A 13,619-nucleotide genomic window follows, 5' to 3' on the forward strand; every position below is an offset into this window, starting at 1 on the left:
TCAGAACACGGCTTGTTTAACGTGGCCATTCTAGCATCAGTGCTGCTGAAGGGACTCAGCCAGGCCTCGAAATGGCTCTCCTCTCTGATGCAGGCCAAATCAGCTCTCCCCTCCAGACAGTTAATGGCTACTGTAATGGTCACAGGCCACTGTGTGGCTGCAGGGTAGACAGAAAGATGACCCGTGCTCAGTGCGTTAGCGCTGGTGAAAAGTTGTCCTGAGGCATTATTTACAGTTTGTTTTAATCACACTTGAAAGTCGCTTTAAATTCTATTGTTCTCAGCCTGCAGCAAGGTCGGATAAAATCTAATTAAATTACGCAATCAGTCATTAGATTGTTATTTAATACACCTTGCTTTCTATTGTTGAATCTTTGGCGATCCATTAAAAATCTGATACCATCTTGTCCAAAACTTGACCAGATACCTACAAACTTGATTACATTCCCATCAGCCTCAGCTGCACTTTGTGTTTAGCCTTAATTAGCAAATGTTGAGCTTAGATTGTGACGATGGAAAACATTATACCTGTTGCATTCATGCACAGTTCTCCTTGTGAGTATATTAGCTGGTGTTAGCATTAGCTTAATTAAAGTACCTCATTGCCTATAAGTGCGACGGTAGCATTGCTTTAGACTTTTGGGGCCCAAATTTATATCTATCTTTTCCATTTCTGTACTGCAGTTTCTTGTTACCTAACAGGCAAACATAGATGCTTTTAACAGTGTATCTGTGATCTCCTAGACTGTATCCTTCAGGCTCCAATTGTAACACCTTGATGTATAGTATATTTCTAATCCCACAGTCAGTAGAAAATCGCACCAGTGTTTTAGCTTTAATGTGCTACACGTATATTCCCCTTCTAATGTTTTATTCCATTTGATAAATAAAGCTGTACAGACTACAAATGAGCTACAGCAGACAGCACATCCGAGTGCACTCCAGATAAGAGTGAAAAAAATAAGTGATAAGTGATGATTTAGCCAATGGAGTAGTTTCAAGGAAGTGTCAAACTCTGGCTATAATGCATTAGCTTAACTTAAAGGATTGTCTCTTTTTTCCCCCTGAAGGAGAGATTTCGATTGAACACTTTCTATTCTGAACGCGACTGCACACACTTAACCTTCCATCGTCCCCCCTGCAGCCACAGTACAAAACGATGTCGGGGGAAAGCTAATAAATTCATTGGCAATACAATGGGAACACTGGGTTACTGAAAAGATACACAGAGAGAGGAAAGAGAGAGCCGGGTCGGCAGAAGGAGCCATAGATTTACATTCCTCGCTGAGACGCAGCTCCTGACATCTGTGTCGAGCCAGAGCGCTCTCGCTATATGGACCTGTAGGAGCTTTTGGGAACGAGTGGACACACACACCTCACACACACACACACACACACACATAGGTTCACAACCACGTCAACCACGGCATGTGCCTGGAGGATGAAGAAACGCCAGATCTTGTGTGGCTGCTGTGAATGGTCATGATTGAGCTGAAAAGTCTCTCTCACAATATTATCTCCGTCCACCTGTGAGGAGTGGATCTCAGCTGAACGGCAGATTACAGTTAGCCTGCCCTATTGTCCTCACCACACGAGGCATGCAACGCCTTCACCGGCACGTACGGCCTGTCTGAGCGCCTCTTTTGTGTGTGTCTATGTGTGTGTGTGCGCGTGCATTTGATGAAAGCATCTGACCCCTGTGATAATAGCATTCAGACTTGTGACAGGCAGAATTAGCATACATAGTGGCTGAGATTTATTTTCGGGAAAGGTTGCAGGCAAATGTTTTCACAGAATTGATGGCACCTGTTTAGGCCAAAAAAAAAGGAAGAATATATACTTTAAATATACACCTCAGATCCCGCCTGTGATGAGGTCCTTTAGTTAAGTGTGGGGGTGAACACAGCAGTGATCGAACACACAAAGAAAACAGCCCCTGAACAGAAACGCTAAACTCGCCTTCACAATGGAGAAAAACCCCACGAACACCCACAAACTGACATCTGGCTTTTGGCTTCAGCGGGAAAGAGCACAATCTGCATTCACTCCCAGGTCAAATGACTCAGCAGACAGACAGAACTGTCAGCTCGTTACACGCCGTTTCCATCTCATCATCATCGCCATCATCATCATCTCATCAAAGATATAACCACCATAACCATAACCACCATAATATTGTCACCGGCCTCCATGCTGCTTTCTGCTGTTCCCTGTTGTGCAGCGTGTTTGTGACGTCGAACGTGACACGCCAGAAGAAAAGCAAAAGTGGGAAAGCAGTCAAATTGGCTATTTTTTAATGAGTTTACCTGCAAAACAGGTACCACTATTATAATGGGTAAATGAGTTGTAATTACTGCTTTATGAATTGTTAATTACTCAAGTGTCTAATGCTTTATAGATCAGCTATAAGCCATTAATAGCAAACCTTTGAGTTGCCATGTTGGCAAAAATTCAATCAGCACTATCTGTAAAGCATAAATGGCAGTATTTTAATAACTTAAAAAATAAATATTAATGTGCAGTTCACTATACATTAAGACAAACAGCAAATGTGTGAAATTCAGAAGCTGGAACTTGAGCATCTCTGATGAATAAGTGACTTAAATTACTAGTTTTCTATCAAAATCACTGAAGACTATTTTTCTGTCGATTGACCAATCACCTAATCGATACTTTCTGTGGACTTACTGACAGACAGACATCCTGCCCGTGTATTGTTTAACCACAGCCGCCTGCCCTCGTGTGCAGAAACACATGGCAATATTTGCATCATGTGGGGGAATGTTTCTGATCTGCGGATCTCGATTGTTCGTCTCTTCACACTTGGGTGTCATACTGTATCTAACCGCTTTGACGGCGCTTTGATTTGGACTGAGCCGCGTCAAGTCATTAGGGAGTGTTTTAAGTGCACAAGGCATCAGTGATAAAGTGCACTTAGAGCATAAAGCCTCCGTTTAGGAGGTGATGAGAGGGTGTGTAATGTTGGCACTCGCTTGACGCATTGATAACACGCAATGCAGCTCGCTGGGCTTGCTGAAGTCTGCGTGTGCCTGGTGGACACGTGTGTTTATACTTGTTCTCAGGCAATGTGAGAAGCAACATGGGCGTTCACACACACACACATACGCACACACACACACACACACATGCACACAGGGCTGTTAAGCTGGTGTATGGTATCACTGTTTAGGCTGAGAGGTTTGAAGACTGAATACACACGGAGAGAGAGAGGGAACAAAGCTGTCTGAATGTTTTATGTGTATCCATACAGTGGAATTGTGTGTGAGACACATATTTGTACTTCTATCCTTGCGAGGACACACAGTGACATAATGCACCCCCTCGCCTCTCAACCTAACCTTAACCATCACAGCTAAAAACCTTACCCTTAACCTAACCCCTAACACCATGACTAATAGTTACACTGGTTCTCACAAAGATAGCTGCACACACACACACACACACACACACACACACAAATGCACTACAATCTTATAATCAGCAAGCACAAGAAAAATGACAATGGCGTACACACACGAGCATGCACACACACAAATGCACCATGAACCGCACACCCGCTCACACACACTGCAGCCCTGCACGCTGTGAGATACTGTGGGAGACGTAATCACAGTAACTGCGGAGTGATATGCCTTCCTTGGTAGAGAGACGGACGCAGTGGGAGAAAAAGATAAGTGGAAGATAAAGATGAGAGACAGGGAAGTCGGTGGTAGACGGGAGGAGGCGGAGGAGGAGGAATGCCGCGAGCTCGCATAAAGCAGGAATCCCGTCCAGCTGCTACTGCAGAGAGACAAGAGAGGGAGAGCAGATAAGGGTGGCAGAAGGCAAAAGACTTAAGTGTGTATCTGATGTCCTCTTTTTCTTCACTGGCATAAAGTGGGGAAATATTTAAGTTTACTTGAATCGGAAAATGAAAAACTTGAATATCTCAAAGGAAAAAGTGATGAGAGGCTGGTGTGGACAGAAGCCTCTGTGTCTGGCCAGTGGCAGCCTGCTGACAGCGCCATCCGTAGACTGTAGAGTAACACAGATGTACAGCCAATAACATCACCTGTAGGTTACTAATTGTGGGATTTCTATTTAAAAGCAGCGCTATAGACACTGCTCATTTGTTTTAATGTATACATATAAAACATTCATTTTACAGCAAGAATTCAATGATAGAAGTAGTTAACTTGCAAATTGGAAGTGATTTCAGACACAGCCCTAAATTTAGGAAACTGAGAAATATTACAGTTAATCGTGGCTGAATTCCATTTCGCATGAGGCTCAGGGTCCTGGTGTTGAGCGTGCTGGCTCACTGTCACGCAGTCATGGACTGTGACGCTTGAATAGAAAGGAGCTGTGATTAACGATATTAGCAACACCTGTGCTTTTCCAGCCACGAGAAGCCAAAATAACGACTGTGGAAAAGGCCGATAATATGCAACACTTTAATATTATGGAAATTCATTTAGATTTTGCTACCAGTGATTAATCCCATACACACACTTTATGACTTGGAGCTTTTACAAGTGCTTTTATAAACGGCGAGTGTCTGGTGAGTCTTTCCAGGGTTCGTCTGGTGCACAGGAAGTGAAGGCTTTTCCATTTCTGGCAGCAGTGACTGGTTTGTTTGGAATAAATATAGAAGCGTGAGCAGCGTTACCTGCCGCCTACACAAAATCAAAAGACAAAGCCTTTACAGTACTGCCAGCACTGTTTCATTGACAATGATCTCTGAGCGATGCAGTGCAATACCAGCGCAGCAATGAACACAAGCAGCATTAGCAACACATTCAAAACCTGAATGAAACCTTGTCCTTTTAAACTGTTTTTGTGCCATGATCACAGATTGCCAAAGACTATTGCGCAACCATCCCTTAATATCATCTGATTCACCTCTTAATTTTGCTTCAACAGTGTTTTTGCCTTCATTCATCCCTCGTTGTTTCAAAGAGATTTAGACCGGATCGACTCGCCACAAGTTCTCTGCTGTCATTTGTGGGCCTATTTCACACTTTTGTGACTGTCACGCCAAATGAAAGTCAATTTCGTGACGCTTGTATGAACTAGGATTAGGCTGGATGATATAACATAATTAACTTTTTAGTTTTGTTTTCACGTAATGTGAAAGGCTCATTATTCTTTGGAGGTATTCCAAAAGTTGCAGCATTTTTTTTTCTGACTGACTTGAAATATTCTGCTGCTCTGTAAGTCTCTTCACCAGGAGAGGAAGCAGCAGAGGGTAGAAATTAGGGATTGTGTGAGCAGTGAGCTGTTCAGCACAGGTCAGTGGTGAGTCTTCTCTCCGAGGCAGGCGTGTATGTGTGTGTGTGTGTGTGTGTGCTTCCCTGTTCTCCACATGGATGTACAGCCACTGAACCATGGTGACAATATACACACACGCTTTTCCATTTTGGTAAAGAGCCAGCTTGTTCTCGTCAGGAAACCTTGGAGACCTTGGCCTGTGATTGATGTGTTATCTACAGAGCTTTTGCTGTATGTTTAGATATTAAATCCAGTCCGTGTTCGTCAGAATCATTCAGCGTGTTTTACGCTCCACTGAGGTGTGGCACAAGTTTCAGGAAATCAATATCCTGATTGCAGAGGCTGTATCACCACGTGCTGCTACACCAGTATGCTCCACTGGGAATGCCTCAGGCCAGCGTGTCCTGTTGACTTTGATGAATTTGAATCTCAGCTGTGCCAAGAATGTGTCTGTGTGCGTTTGCATGCGTGCGTGTGTCTGTGTGACAGTGAAGATATTGTCCCATCACCTGGAGACTTAAGGGGGTTTCTTATATTATGGGCTCTGTGGGCATGCAGGCTTTAGCTAATGCAAAATAGATGAGTAATTACTCCCCAGCAGAGACAGGAGGAATGTCTGCTTCATTAAACAAAAGTGAACAGAGACAGAAGGATGGAGTATTAGAGGAGAAGGCATTGCAGTCATTTTATGCTCAGCATGGCGGTAAACATATCCGCTCTTCTCTATTTCACACAACGCACATTCTCTCCCAGTCATGCGCTGGAGTTCTAACATCTGTCACTCGTTGGAGTTTCTGTTTATTTTTCCCAAAGTCTTTTGATGTGCCCTGTTATCTATCATGCAAGATCCAATATGCAAAGAATACTTTGAAGAGCTGATTACTAATAACTGCGGGAAGCTTCCCGAGGGCTTTTATATCAGGCAGACAGAAAGTACTCACACAGAGTTTGCAGTGATCATGTACATACTTAAAAAACACAACCTTGTAGACACTTCAAAATATCATTTTCTGAAAATATTTGATCTGCTGTAGCAAAAGCAAAAGGAAATGATTAAATCGACAGTGTTTGAGAAATACATGATTTGGTTTCTGTCTGAGAGTGAAGTGAAAAGATCAATACCGCTCTCACGCCTGTGTGTTCAATATTGAGCTGGAGGCAAGTGGCGATTAGCCTAGCTTAGCATAAAGTCTGCAAGCAGAGAGAGACAGCTGGCTTTGTCCAAAGTTCAAACACACACCTACCTAAAGCTCACTGATTGATTGCATGTCGTTATTCAACCTCATACCAGTCCTGTCAAAACGTAAATTACCAAAGTAAATTGATAGCTGTTCTTGTCCCTATCAGCACTGTAATCCATGATTTGAGGTGTCCAGAGCTGTAAATCAGCTGGATATAGTTCAGAGAAGATGGTGTTTCTCTAAATTATATCTATATATATTTGTGAGCAGCCAATCTGGGTTTGGAAAGTGGAAAAGCAGCACTTGCAAATAGAGCGTTTCTGCAGATGAAACGACTCCCCTCACTCAAACTTCCTTCAGTAAAAAAAGGTAAAAAAGAAAAATCTTGTCGCTACATTAGCAGGCGCCTGTACCTGAAGGATAGAACTGTGGGTAATAGCATGAATGTGTACTTTGCCTTTTTAGTGAAGCTCATTGCTAGCAAGTGAAAAGAAGCAGTTGGTTATACCATGCATCACAGAGTTAGCACACATGCTGCCAAGGTCAAGGACCACAGTGCTCTGAGCCCTCCAAACTGGAAGAAGATATCAGGTGATGATCAATCAACAGGGATTGATCATCACCTGCCATAGGATCTCCACTGACATGATTTCCTCTGCTCTTGTCATCCAAACTAAAGCAAATTGACTTTTTAAGATTTTTCTTTAATGCAAGCATATTTTCATCAAACGACTGCATTCATAGACCCTGATCTTCTATATTTTGATGTATTGGTTTAAAATTTCCTGAAACAAATGCAGTTGAAAATACTACCCAAGTAGAATTTTGTGAGTTAGGAAGAAATGGGCTAGAGCAAATATGTTACATTAATATATCTTACACTAATACATAATGTGGTTGAATTCAGCTCATTTTCAGCATCCTCAAAATAATCAGTTGAAAGTTGTTGCATTCAGCCAAGCTGGAAATATTTTCCTTTACTGTGACACCTTTGATCATATGAACAGTTTTATATGGTGGAGCAATTAGAAAGCTGTGACTTAACCATGGTTCAGTGTGTCCTTTGTACTTGAGCAGTGTTATGGGATTCATGGTGACACTGCATAACATCCATATTCCTGTATCATTACTCATGTACTACACCATAGACAAGTTGGTCACAGCAGACAGATTTAATTTAGATCAAACACTGAACACAATGTTTTTCTTCTACCTTTTCTTCTGGGGGACTATGCATGACAGAACAATCTGCTCGGAGGCTCTTCTGCCTCTCTCTAGTAAATGAGTAGTGTGTAAAACATCTGGAGTGATGTATGGTCAGTGCTGGGGAGTTAACCTGGGGCAGCTGTTTGCTAAAGAAACCAACTGTCTGGTAGCTCACATGCCCTGGAAATCACAGTGCAACCCCATATGTTGAGTCAAATCTTTTGGGCTTTCCAGGCAGAGTACATGAATGCTCTCCACTAATGGGGCCGATCAGAACTTGGGCACACACGCACACACACACACACACACACACACACACACACATACATTCCCGTGTGAACCTGTACATTTCATTGCTAGTGAACTTTGGAGCAGCGAGAGGCTAGCTTCAGCCTAAGCTAACAGGATTGGATGTATTTATACATTTCTCTGTTCATGTTTGGATGACTCATCTATCAGTGGGTGTCCTGTGCCTTGATCTCCTTCCAGAAATTTCTTTTATTTTTTGACTTTGAGCTGGATTTTTCCCCTCCTCATCTCCAATTCTCTCTCTTCTGCCTTTTTAGATGTATTTGTTGATTTTCATGTAACTAAGGTTATCTCCTTTTTAATTCCCAGCCAACTCCCGTCCTCGTTCTCGCCCTTTTTTTTTTTTTCCTCTTCAGACTAGCCTGATAATGATTTGGAGGGCTGAAGCTCAGTCAGACAGCCAGACAGACAGTAATGAGGGCAGGAATACTGATTAGTGCAATGAGCGGCTTGTTCCAGGTTATTACATTGTATACTCTGCATCGGAAGCCATTTGTCACTTGAGTCTCAGTGAAGGCGGCTAGGTGGCCACGCGGTGGAGGACCCATGTCGACTGGCTCGCTGAAGTGTCCTTGAGCAAGACGCTAAATCCTTTGCAGCTACATGGAGGCTGTTATCTTTTTTCTCTTTTCCTTTCTCTCTCCTCCCTCCACAGGGAGCCTGACCTCCTGACGGCAGGGCAAAGAGAAAAGAGGATTCCTCTGCAGGAATTAATAAAGTATCACATTACTGTCAAAGGTTCTCAGTGGGCTATTTTTAGACATCAAATATGACTGCTATTAGAGCCTGACTGATACATTGTTATGGCTGAGAATACTGGCTGAACTCTGATAATCCAGATCATGTAAAGTTCTGCCATATATTATGTTGGCCACTAATTAATGTATACACTAATAAATAACAACAAACTGTGGTAAAGAAATACAAAAATGTTTGAAGTCTAGATCAAAGCTTCATTATTGACCTTAAAAATAGCCCTTTGACATAAATTCAGAGATTTCGGAGATTCCAAAGACATCTCGTGGCCTTCGTCAGTGGATGGAGTTTGCTCACTTGCTATGAAATTTGGACCTGTGATAACAGGTGGTCCCTCGTGGTGGTCTCTACGCTCGCACGTACATACGCCCGTGACTGAAGTTACATTCGATCACAGTAACAAATTGTGTGAGACCTTATTCTTTATGTTACATGATTTTTAGCCACATTTTGTACAAATATTGGTCTGCGTGGTTGGTCCTCAGAAGATGAAGCTGACTGGCTTTTATGATCTCCTGATGATTCTTCTTGTGCTACCAGCAGGTCAAAGTTTTCACAAACCCAATGAAATATCTCAATGTATCGGCACCAACGTTTGTGCAGACATTCATGGTTCCGAGACGATGCATTAATGTTTTTGGTGATCCCCCGACCTTTTCTCTGTTGCCACCATGAGGTTGGCGATTGTGGTTTTTAGTGAAATGTCTCAAGAACAATTTCCACAGACAGTCGAGTTCCCTTTTGCATGAATTGTAGTAACTTTGGTGATCCTCTCAACATTTCGTCTAGCGCCATCATGTGATCAAAATTTTCATTTGTCCAATACATATTTTATGACCAAATGACATTGCCATCAGCCCCAGCTGTGTGTTATATTGTTTTGCTTTACATAATAACGCTAACTCGTGTCTCTCTCTGCAGGACTTCGATGACTTCATCTTTGCATTCTTTGCCATTGAGATGGTGATCAAGATGGTGGCTCTGGGGATTTTTGGCAAGAAGTGTTACCTTGGAGACACGTGGAACCGCTTGGACTTCTTCATAGTAGTGGCTGGGTGAGTTAAGCGATTTCACGCGCAAACACACGCACTCAAACACACAGGTGGCCTAGCATAACCATGCATAAACACTGGGGGGTTGCATAAGAAGTTTCATACACACACACACACACACACATACGACAAATTTGAGTGTTCATCCGTCTGCAAGTCAGGATTTGGCAGTAGAGGGACAGATTCATGAAGGACAGGATGAAGAGTGTTCTGGATGATTTGAGATTCTAAATGTAATTGTGTCACTAGGTTTCAACAAGCTGCAGGGTTTCTTTGCTCGCTGCCCCAAGTGCAGATCAAACGACTTTGCATTTAAAGCATGAACCTGTTAGAGCCAGTCCTCTAAGTCACGTCGGGCTACTTCCCAGCGCTCTCCGCTGGATTTGTCATGAAATAAACTTCCCCTAAATGTCCCGTAAAAGCCATTTAGGTAGAAATTGGTAGCAAGCACCCTCTTAAATTCTTGTGTGCTCAGAATCCGTCAAGCAGCAGACCAGAATGAGATTAGGTTTTTTTGGTTCATTTTTTTTTACAGGCTTCATGACTTTACTTCACCTGCAGATTTAACATGTGTTGACCAACTTCCATCAAATACGTGCATTTGTGCTGTATGCACAAATCCTGGCACACAATGAACAAATAAAGACACGCAGTGAACAGATGCATACATATTAAAAGACAATCTCTGCACACGCTTAGATGCACACAGTATCTGAACACAGTGGGCACAGACACTCACACAGTGATGTATGTACACTAATGCACACGCAGCAATGCACACACACACACACACACACACACACACACACACACACACAGACACTGTAATTTGATTAAACATGTTACAGATCAGAGCCTGCTGGTCTTGGTCTGACATTTTCATCACACTATATCCCCTGCTGGTTTTTAATGCCACCCTTCTGCTACAGCTTCTGTTGTCCATCAGTGGGAACAGGACACGTTTCCTTCTGAGCGTGCGTGTGACTGCGTGTGTGTCCTTCAGCAGCAGAGATGAGATACATTTCACCTGCTTTTACGCAGTAACAAACCTGCAAAGCACAGCTGTGATGGACAGCTGTTTTCTACAGTGGAGGGTCACTGTCTTGCTCTTCTCTGCAGCATCAACCCTGAGCTTCTTCCTCAGCCCTCATTAATCTAATTCCTCTCCTCTCTTTATACCTGCATCATATATCTGAGTGGAAATCATTTAAGATCAGAGATAGTAAAAGCTGCTTCTCTGGAGAACGACTAATCTAATGCCAGTGAACTAGATGGGCAAATACAGTAATGTCTGATATTCAAACACTAATCCAGCAGTGATAAGAAAGCCAATAAAGTGATCTTCAAATTTAAACTGCCGCTACAGGCAGTCAAAACAGGCTTAATGTTCATTCAAGGAGTACATAGTTACATCGTTACAGCGATGATGAATAGAGATATTCTACTCAGATGCATACAGATGAAACTATAATGTACTGGTAGGGGGAAACTGGGTCATTGCAGCAGTGCAGAATAAGATATGCGTAAGGAATAGGCATTAGATGAATGATTACTGTGTGGAATTTCATAAGAGGACAACTGCAATAGACAAACCCATCCATTCTGCAAGTTTTATTTAAACTTCATGTCTCAAAAAAATGTAACTTAGCATCCCATATAAGTATAATGAAATTATTATACTATTATTTTTTTTGTCTGACCAACCTTAAGATATTCAATTTACACAGAAGACTATGGAAACTAGGAATTAAATACACATATCAGGAGTTTGAGCAAGCCAGCTTTTGGCATTTTTAAAATCCACTTAAACAGTTAATAGGTTTTCCAAATTGTTGCTAATATTTTTTCTGTTTATCAAATAATAGAAAAAAAAAAAAATCATTGCACCTCTTATCACATCATGAAAACATGTCATCAGGCCTGTATGGAAATGCCTATTGAGTTGTATTGTTAACTGCTGTTAGGATTACATTAACAGTTTGTGATGGCATGTAACACAGAAATAGTGTATGTGCATGCAGGAACGTGCACATGTCAGCTAAGGGTGGGAGGTAAGGGTCTGTGTTTGCAGTACAGACCAGGCAACATTTTCTATGAGAATATCAATTTGCGAAGAAGAAGACGGCCGGTGTGCCAGCGGCATTTGTTAACACGCATGCAATTCATTTTCAGTTTATGCGCTGACAGTCTGTTACATTATCGTTGGTTTGACCTTGTATATGGTAATAATAGAGTTGTATGCCTGCCGCTTGCACAGCATTCCCTCGCTCAGTTGCTCATTCACACATGCAAAACCATGTTGTGATGCAGGCTTCTGAGAAGATACATGTAAACGGGGCTATGTCTGCTCTGCGTGTCGATACTTTGAGCTCACACAGGCCTTTGAATGGTCTGTTGTCTGCCGGCTGCGAGATGTGGGGCGTCATTGATGTCCGCACTTTCATCCACAGCCACACAGAGCACCGGATCCTCAGTTTGATGGTGTCTTTATTCAGCAGTCCAACTACAAAAGCTCTCTGAAGAACCTCCTTTATCTATTCTCTTTCTGTGAGTGATTCTGAAATTTTGTAGCTGACCTCTGATGCCTGATTTTTGGAGGTATACAGTGTTCATCTTATTGCTTATCATATTTTGATGCTATCCTCTTACTTGACTTCTATCAGACTCACCTGCTAGACTTGCTCGCTGCGGCGTGTACAAGTCTGTGCTCCATGGTCTCCTCTTTGGCAGGTGGTTCTAGCCTACTGCACCTATACTGTTGTACAGCAAGCTTGATTGACTATTAACTTTTAATTGCTAACTTGACACAAAGCTAATACAGTAAATTCAAGCATCCATGTTTATTCTGCTGTTTCATGGCTGAATGTCGACCATGCCTTGTCTCTTCTATGGTGCAAAAAAATGCACGGCAAGAAATGAGTAATTCAGCATGCTGGTTAAGTCTGTTTTTATCACCGATCTACATTAGCAGCCTGTAATTATCAGACCACACTGTAATATTCAACAAAGCAATGACGTATGTCAACATTGTAGTGTAGTATTTACCTTGTCTTGTGCCACTGGCAATGCCTTTGGTTGCTGACCTGTAAACTGAAATATGTAGACTAAAACTATATATATACACACACACACACACACACACATATATATATATGTATATACACAGTATGGAGAGATGTGGCTAAAAGTGTTTCTGCACTTTCACAGGAACATACTCATGTCATGTACGTGAACCCTATGTGAGGAAATCTTGTTATTAATTTAGATTTAGATCCGACCGCCTGCCTGACTTTATAGCGTTATATTAATGGAGACCGCTCGGGCCAGCATATGCTCAGGCTCTGTTCTGGTGCAGCAGTTTGAATGCTGTCTTACATGCATCTGTGACGTCTTGGTTTGAAATCAAGCGTGGGACCATTACTGCGTGTAATCCTCGTTTCTCGCCCTCATCATATTTCCTGTCACTGTTACCCTGTAATAACTCCGAGATACGTCCCAAAAAAAATTTATGGACAACGTTGGCATCGGTTCTGTGTGTGTACCAGAGCATGAAAACTATGAAGTGTGACAGAAAACATGACACAAGACATTAACTCCGTTTCTGTGTCTGTATCTACTGGTGTTTGCATGCATGTCGGCTTACGTCTGAGTGTGTTTGTGCATGTGTGAACATATTTTGGTGTTTTCATGGTTTATGCTATGTTGCCATTTCTGAACAAATTACAAAAAAAAAAAAAAATCTCATCTGTGCGGAAAGCCCCCAGCCATACAGAGACAATGGTAACCTAGGAAACGGCTGGTTGTGGAGCATTTGATTCATCCTGGCAACAGTTGTTAAGTCTGCG

General features: G+C 42.2%; 1 protein-coding gene across 1 annotated transcript in view; it reads left to right on the forward strand.

Annotated features, from left to right (window-relative positions):
- Window positions 1-13,619, forward strand: part of cacna1g (calcium channel, voltage-dependent, T type, alpha 1G subunit) — a 234,130-nt gene that overhangs the window by 88,082 nt on the left and 132,429 nt on the right. The window contains exon 4 of the mRNA XM_076759944.1: window positions 9,644-9,777. Within this exon, the coding sequence (XP_076616059.1) occupies window positions 9,644-9,777 (134 nt within the window). The remainder of the gene's footprint in view (window positions 1-9,643; window positions 9,778-13,619) is intronic.

The sequence above is a fragment of the Chaetodon auriga genome, chromosome 20, assembly GCF_051107435.1.
Source record: "Chaetodon auriga isolate fChaAug3 chromosome 20, fChaAug3.hap1, whole genome shotgun sequence".
NCBI lineage: Eukaryota > Metazoa > Chordata > Actinopteri > Chaetodontiformes > Chaetodontidae > Chaetodon > Chaetodon auriga.